This window comes from Mizuhopecten yessoensis, unplaced genomic scaffold (genome assembly GCF_002113885.1).
Source record: "Mizuhopecten yessoensis strain PY_sf001 unplaced genomic scaffold, ASM211388v2 scaffold10653, whole genome shotgun sequence".
NCBI classification, from domain to species: Eukaryota; Metazoa; Mollusca; class Bivalvia; order Pectinida; family Pectinidae; genus Mizuhopecten; species Mizuhopecten yessoensis.
In genome coordinates, this window is record NW_018408654.1 from 115,949 (window position 1) to 124,409 (window position 8,461).

Below are 8,461 nucleotides of genomic sequence, written 5' to 3' on the forward strand. Positions count from 1 at the left end.
AAAGTCTGAGTGTTGATATGTCTGATCCTATAATACAAGACTTTACTCATCACACTGTTTGTTCAGTGTTTGCCGTAAGAACAAATCTCATCGCGACCACTTACACGAGAGGTCAATGCGGGTAGGTAGCCTAATGGTTTATTCACGTGCTCGCGATGATAAAACGTTTGAATGACAAACCTTGAAAACACAGTGTGATAAACTGTATATCGCCTGTATACATCTATTTCATATATGTAGATACTAGGAAGAAAGATATTCTTTTCATATGCTTCTTCATACTTATATTTTTACCTAAAATGGTGTTGCTATGCTTACACTATTTTTTAGGTCACCTGAGACAAAGTCTCAAGTGACCTATTGCGATCGCCTTTTGTCCAGCGTCGTTCGTCGTGCGTCCGTAAACAATTTACATTTCCGACTTCTTCTCCAAAACCCCTGAACCAATTTCAATGAAATTTTGCAGAAACCTTCCATGGCCAAAGGTCTACAAAAATGGTGGCCAGTTTGGTCCCCAGCCCCCAGGGGCTTGAGAGGCTGGGCCAAAAAGGGTCAAATAGACTAAAATTTCAAAAATCTGGTTCTCAAGACCCAGATATGGTGGAATCAAATACTCTTCATAGAGGGAAGGGTCTTAAGGTGCTTTATCAAAATTGTGAATTTCTTGACCCTGGGGTCTCGCGTTTCCCCCTGGGGAGGGGGTAAACTTTACTATAGTTTATATAGGGAAATCACATTTTGGACAAACATTTGTTTAATTTCCATTGGAAGTAATTCAATTTGGGTTAGCATTATTAGTATTAGGTAGCAGTTTGATGGTCTGCACATATGAGCCCTGACTGAACCCCCAGGGCTGATGGGTGGGGCCAAAAAGGGTCGAATTGACTGAAATTTCAAAAAAAATCTTCTCAAGGCCAAGATATGGTAGAATCAAATACTATTCATAGATGGAAGGGTCTTAACGTGCTTTACCGAAATTGTGAATTGTATGACCCTTGGGTATCACGTTTCCCCCTGGGGAGGGGGTAAACTTTACTATAGTTTATATAGGGAAATCCTATTTTGGACCAACATATGTTTAATTTCCATTGGAAGTAATTCAATTTAGGTTAGCATTATCAGTATTGGGTAGCAGTTTGATGGTGTGCACATATGAGCCCTGACTGAACCCCCGGGGCTGATTGGTGGGGCCAAAAAGGGTCGAATTGACTGAAATTTCAAAAATCTTCTTCTCAAGACCAAGATATGGTAGAATCAAATACTCTTCATAGATGGAAAGGTCTTAAGGTGTTTTACCAAAATTGTGAATTTCATGATCCTAGGGTCTCACGTTTACACCTGGGGAGGGGGTAAACTTTACTATAGTTTATATAGGGAAATCACATTTTAGACCACCATTTGTTTAATTTCCTTTGGAAGTAATTCAATTTGGGTTAGCATTATCAGTATTGGATAGCAGTTTGATGGTCTGCACATATGAGCCCTGACTGACCCCCTGGGGCTGATGGGTGGGGCCAAAAAAGGGTTTTATTGACTGAAATTTCATAAATCTACTTCTCAAAGACCCAGATATGGTAGAATTAAACACTCTTCAGAGATGAAAGGGTCCTAAGGTTTATGACCCTAGGGTCTCACGTTTCCCCCTGGGGAAAGGAAGGGGATGGGGCAAAATTTATTATGGTTTATAATGGCAAATATTTAGATTTGCATGGCATTGTCACTATATAGCCTCTTTGAAAGCTGTGTCGTTGATGGGACTTTAATCACCATGCATCACGAGACAAAATTCTTAGCGTATTAATACAACACTGACCGGAACTACAATATCCAATATCCAATATTAACTTCCAATATCGCTGGGCATTGTGAGATTTGACAATGTCATTGTAAATTTATGTGCAAAATAAAAAATAAAATAAAAAACACTTTCATTACAACGAAAACAAGACCAAGGTCTGCAATATCGTACAAAATGCACATCGTTTGAAATCACCAATGCCGGCAATGGAAACAATTTTAACGCTCATGCAATTTATCAGAAATATCGTCTGTTACACTGCACTGATCAACAGGGGTTCGTTACAAATGTCTGAAATACACATATGTTACAGACCTACTGATATGAGTCACAGCACACATAAACATTTCAGACATTTTGTAACGAATCTGTGCTCCGTCGCAAGATCACTCACTTCAAACGCTATCAGTTTCACGCGTCTCGCATCCACGGTTCCTGATTTCTGACGACATGTCAAATAACGAGGCCGTTATAGAATCTACCGACTGTTGTCAGGTTCCCATACAATCAACAAATAAATTCACGCCTGGATTCTTCACAAAATGAGCGAAGAGAAAAGTTCGAATTAACTTCCAAAAATAACTCCCTCGTGGAGGGCAAGGTCGGATTTACGGTGTTCACTGTATTTGTCCATGCGCGAAATTTGTTCCGGGGAAAAATCGAAACAATTTCAAATCTAACTTTCAGCTCAGAGTTCTATTGATAAACTTAAATCACCCTATAGACATATCATACGCAATTGTATTGATACTGAATTGTGGAATAAAATTGAAGTGTTTGTTAAAATTTCAAAGTACTACTTTGTTTGCCAATCAGCACGCGACAATACGCTGTTCAAACTATTGAACGAAATTGTGTGGACTGTCGATAAGGCNAAATAGATCATAAATACCATACAAAAGCAGTTCAATGCTTAAATGATACTTTGAATATTACATGTTAATAACTTGATTGGAATTATAACCCTGAGTTGACAGTTTGATACCATGAAAATTTTGAATCAGCCCTACCCCCAAGGGCTATAGGGTGGGGCCCAAAAGAGTCAGTGTGCTAAAATGTCTTCATTATTCGTGTTTAAAATCAGAGGTGCTAGTTTCAAATACGTTTTAGTCTTAAATCTGTATGCTAGATATTGAATAAGGTGGTTTTTATTGGGTTTTTTTTTCACTTTGAATAATATTTCTGTTCGTGTTAAAAAAAAAATCAACTCTTTGTATAAATATATCAGGTGACCGTTAAGGCCCATGGGCCTCTTGTTCTTTCATGATTTTTAAAAGATTTTAGACAATTTCCTTACCTTGAACACCTTTGTGTTTCGAGAGCAGACATTCTATTTTGAGAAAACACATCCCCAAATGGAAAACCCATTCCCAAGTCATTCTCAAATCGATTTGAAATTCTTCTCAAAGTTCTGAGCAATTACAAACCGTTATAATGAATGTTATCATTCTTCTTTTATGAATGTCAAATTTTACTTTGCATTAGCATGTATCTTTTCCTAGCCATTGACGTTCTCTAACAGTTTTGTTCAAATTAAATGCTTCTGTTAAAAGTAGTCAATTATGTTTTAAAGGTGTTGCAATGAAATGCTATAGACGACTTGAGCTACTATTCATTACTACTTGACATGTTGTTTTCTTAAATTACCACTAACACTCACACCTTTTACACTGTTGCCAACTGATGAGACTTTCTCTGTTGCGACGTAAAGTAATGTGATGGTATCCAATCCAAGCGTAAGGTGAGGACACTTTTAACTGCACATGCTTATACGTTATCCTATCAGTGGCAAATGCATTATCACGTGGTATATGGATACGTCATATTCCTGTTAGAACGTGTTTTTCTAATGTTTCCTTTTCTATTTTTCAGACTTCATCGTTTGTAGGATAGGTGTTCTATAGACGACTCGTTAACCCCAGAAATAGAGGGATAATCAAGACAACAAGGTGTTCTATAGACGACTCCTCAACCCTAGAAGTAGAGTAAAAATCAAGACAACAAGGTGTTCTATCGACGACTCCTCAACCCTAGAAATAGAGGGATCATCAAGAAAACAAAGTGTTCTATAGACGACTCCTCAACCCTAGAAATAGAGGGATAATCAAGACAACAAGGTGTTCTATAGACGACTCCACAACCCTAGCAATAGAGGGATAATGAAACAACAAAGAGTTCTATAGACGACTCCTCAACCCTATTAATAGAGGGATAATCAAGACAACAAGGTGTTCTATAGACGACTCCAAAACCCTAGCAATAGAGGGATAATGAAACAACAAAGAGTTCTATAGACGCCTCCTCAACCCTATTAATAGAGGGATAATCAAGACAACAAGGTGTTCTATAGACGACTCCTCAACCCTAGCAATAGAGGGATAATCAAGACAACAAAGTGTTCTATAGACGACTCCTCAACCCTAGCAATAGAGGGATAATCAAGACAACAAGGTGTTGTATAGACGACTCCTCAACCCTAGAAATAGAGGGATAATCAAGAAAACAAAGTGTTCTATAGACGACTCCTCAACCCTAGCAATAGAGGGATAATGAAACAACAAAGAGTTCTATAGACGACTACTCAACCCTAGAAATAGAAGGATAATCAAGAAAACAAAGTGTTCTATAGACGACTCCTCAACCCTATTAATAGAGGGATAATCAAGACAACAAGGTGTTCTATAGAAGACTCCTCAACCCTAGAAATATAGCTGTGATCAACAAAGGAGGATTTAGTGATTTTATGATGAAAAGTGATTCCAAACATCCAATGACTTTTTAAAGTTCGTCTGTCTCTTTGGATTCTGTGAATTTTGTTGCTAGAACATGAGTCTGTAATTGATTCCTGTTGAGAACGTATGAATGTGGAAATTTAAAAAAAAATGCTGACTACAAGTGTTTCGGGAGAGTCACATGTTTTCTCCAAGAAGTGAAGGAGATTTGTATAGCGATTACGTGTCATGGAGGAGCAACCATTGTTTTGCTATCATGTGTTCAGCATATCTTCTAAATCTCTGAAAAAGTTCACGCATCTATTAAGCATTTTGGAATCAAAATATCAATTTAAATTGGAAAGTTCGTTGCACCTTGACTAGAATAGTGTACGTAAAACACAATGGCGACAAAAAGTGAACCATTTTACGGTTTGAACAAAAGTTTGAATAACGATTCATCCGACGGCGATCCAGTAAATGATAATTACGGTATCCCAGAGGAGTTTCAGTTTATACTGCTTGGAATGTATGGTGTGACATGCTTGGTAGTGCTTTTTGGGAATGGTATCATCTGCTATACAAATTTTAAGATTCAAAGTTTTCGAACGGTGACAAACTTCTTCATTGTGAGTCTCGCCATAACAGACATCATCATGACTATACTATGTGTTCCGTTTTCTATATTGAGTAATTTGTTTTTCCACTACTGGCCATTCTGGGGTTTCCTGTGTCCAATTGTGTTATTTGTGCAAACTTCGAGTGTGTTATTGAGATCGTTTATGCTGATCGCAATGACATGTGACATGTATCACGTGGCAACAAAGCCTCTGAAGCCACGCCTACTAACAAAATGCCGGGCCAGGATTCTGGTCGCGTGTATATGCGCGATGTCCGGTGCAATATCCATCCCGACATTTTTATATGCAGACATTGAATATATGGCCTATGAACCCGGCTCTAAAGGCCTCTGTATGGAAAAATGGCCAGATGACTTCGTTCGTAGTGTTTATGGAGTTTGCATCATGATGCTCCAGTACTTCATTCCCCTCATCATCATAGCAGTCACCTATATACACATCGGGGTCATTATATGGGTCAAACGGACACCAGGAGAGGCCATCACTACACGGGATGAAAGACTTGCTTCATCAAAAAAGAAGGTAAATGAAAATAAGGCCAAAACAAACATTATAATTTAAAGGAAGGTAAATTAAATCACCGAAAAAAATGTCCTACTAAAGATTCGTAATACTTAATTACTTTTGTAACGTCATATTTCTAAGTAAACACCCGTCATAAGATGTGCCGTTGTTGCACGGAAAATGCCAACTGTGTTATTGATACCTGAATTCATATTCGCTTTTGTTTCATAGACAAAATGAAACGCACATCTGATAAAACGACTTATGACTATCTGCTAGGATTATAACTTCCAAATTTCGGCTTTTGATTTTTTTTCAAATTCAAAAGAAATACGTCCATAATATATAAAAAAAAAAAATTGTACATTTAAAAACAAGATTATTTCATAATTACTTTTATTTCATTTTCAGACAATCAAAATGATAATTGTTGTCGTGATAGCGTATTTGCTGTCATGGTTACCACTTCACGTGATCACCATTGTAGGTGACCTTGATCAATCAATTTTTGACGCCGACTACGTACATATGATGTGGCTTGCTGCTCATTGGTTAGCGTTCAGCAACTCAGGAGTCAATCCCGTTATCTTTTTTTGGATGAATACAAAATTTCGTCACAACTTTATTGTTTGTATTCACACAAAATGTTGCTGTCAAGGAAAGCATCTAAAGACTTTGACGTACAAAGACTCATTTGCTATGACGTCAGATCGAAAGTCCAACGGTACCAGAAAGGTTTCTACAGGCAATGACACTTCCTTTACTATGACGTCATATCAATATTCCACTGCTTCACCGCGGGAGGTGAGAGGTCAGAGGTTCTTTGGTGAAAATGGAGTAAAAGAACAAAGTATGACACACGATAAAGTGTGAAATTAAAGGGTACCTGGGGTGGTGTGTATTGTTTATCAGATCAAATTTTGAATATTACAAAGACGTCTCCATATGAATATGAAGCAACAACGTAAACAGAAGCAGCATTTCATTTAGTTAAACAGGCTTAACGCATTTCATATCAGGAGGGGCATTGACCCACGTTTGAGTCTCAATTTTATTTCTTCTGTATTTTTTTTGTATTGTGAGCATTTCATATGTTTTGTCGTGATTGAATTATTGGTAGTTGCTGCCCTAATGTACAACGTCAATATACTCTATCCTTTAATTTGTCACTTTTTTTAATTTGAAAACATTTCACTACAAAAGCGATGAATTAATATGGGTCATGTATTATATCTAAAAATGTCTTTTTTCATTTATTTTTTCTAAAGAAAATATCTGAAAATGTCATTTAATCTGTGCTTAACATTAATCATGAAGTCACATTAGAAGATGTTGGATTGTAGCTACAATGTCATGAAGACAAATAATCAAACGTTATGCAGTCCTTATTCAATCGTCCGTGCTGTTCCGTCATCTCCTTGTCATATTGATGTTTGACACCGTCATCTGCTTCGCAATCAATGTATGTAGAACGCTCTTTCAAAAGGTTTGTACGCGTAATGCGGATATTATTTCTGATTCGGGTATCTTTTATAATAAAACATCAAAGTTTGAGAGGAAGAAGGGGGTTGTTGTTATGAGGAGGAAAATCAAGTGCATATAATACTTCAGAAAAGTATTGTAAAAGACTTATATATAGTTCTTAGTAATTCTCATGAAATCTCATACAAAGATATTAGCACTATGTACAGCATCCTCGATACTCTTGTGGTTACGCTGACTTACGCTCTCTGCAACACCTGGAATATGCAATGACAAAATCGAAGGCTCTTTACGCGCCACATTTTGGATGAAACAAGAAGACTTTTAATCTCGCTCCCGCTTAACGGTAAATATTGACTGGCATTAAAGTCAGCTGTCTCTCCTCTGTAATCTTCAAGGGACAGGTATCAGCCTTGCGATTGGTCAAGATTTAAATGTTACCAATCAATTAAATAGCCGCGTGCCTCCATATTCCAGGGATACAGAAATCGTTTGTGAGCGTTGTGCCATGGAGTATCGAGGATGTATGTACATAATCTGCAATATACTCTTACTGTTGCCTTTTGTTATAGACGAACATCAATGTTTTCGATACAAAAGTAAGGTAAGTGGTATTATGAATAAAGGGTTACATCCTTAATAGACGAATTCGTAGTTATCGACGATTTGTCGTTATTTATTCTGCTATATGTTATAATAGTAACCCAGTTCTGCTATATGTTATAACATATAGCAGAACTGGGTTACTATTATATGTAATAATAGTGGCCCAGTTCTGCTATATGTTATAATAGTAACCCAGTTCTGCTATATGTTATAATAGTGACCCGGTTCTGCTATATGTTATAATAGTGACCCAGTTCTGCTATATGTTATAATAGTGACCCAGTTCTGCTATATGTTATAATAGTGACCCGGTTCCTCTATATGTAATAATAGTGACCCAGTTCTGCTATATGTTATAATAGTGACCCAGTTCTGCTATATGTTATAATAGTGACCCAGTTCTGCTATATGTTATTATAGTGACACAGTCCTTTGAATTAAGTCATATTACTTTATGATATACTTTGATTTTTTCAACATCAAACTGTTTCGTTATTTGATTAATACGATGTTTTGTATTGGTAGCCGCAGTTCCATTTAAAATTAGACTTAATTGAAAGTGTTTTTTTCAAGACGTTGATAGTTTCGTCAATTGATAAAAATTGTCTTTTAATCCATTTCCCTGCAAATGCAGTTTTGTAAATGAAAACGTTATCAGAGACGAACAGCAGGTCTCATCTACCAAGACCTGGTTCAACTGAACGTATTTTAGAGATAAA

At 37.0% G+C, this 8,461-nt stretch overlaps 1 protein-coding gene across 1 annotated transcript; it reads left to right on the forward strand.

The window, feature by feature from the left end:
• The first annotated feature begins 4,913 nt into the window (after nt 1-4,913).
• LOC110461755 (RYamide receptor-like) lies at nt 4,914-6,527 on the forward strand. The gene is made up of 2 exons (XM_021515389.1): nt 4,914-5,672; nt 6,066-6,527. Exons 1-2 carry the CDS (start codon nt 4,914-4,916, stop codon nt 6,525-6,527), a joined length of 1,221 nt encoding a protein of 406 aa, XP_021371064.1.
• The last annotated feature ends 1,934 nt before the right edge of the window (nt 6,528-8,461 follow it).

Excerpts from the sequence above, each read along its gene's own strand:
- LOC110461755 (XM_021515389.1), top strand. The coding sequence starts at position 4,914 with ATGGCGACAAAAAGTGAACCATTTTACGGTTTGAACAAAAGTTTGAAT. Across the intron at positions 5,673-6,065 it reads TTGCTTCATCAAAAAAGAAG|ACAATCAAAATGATAATTGT; the intron begins GTAAATGAAAAT and ends TTTCATTTTCAG.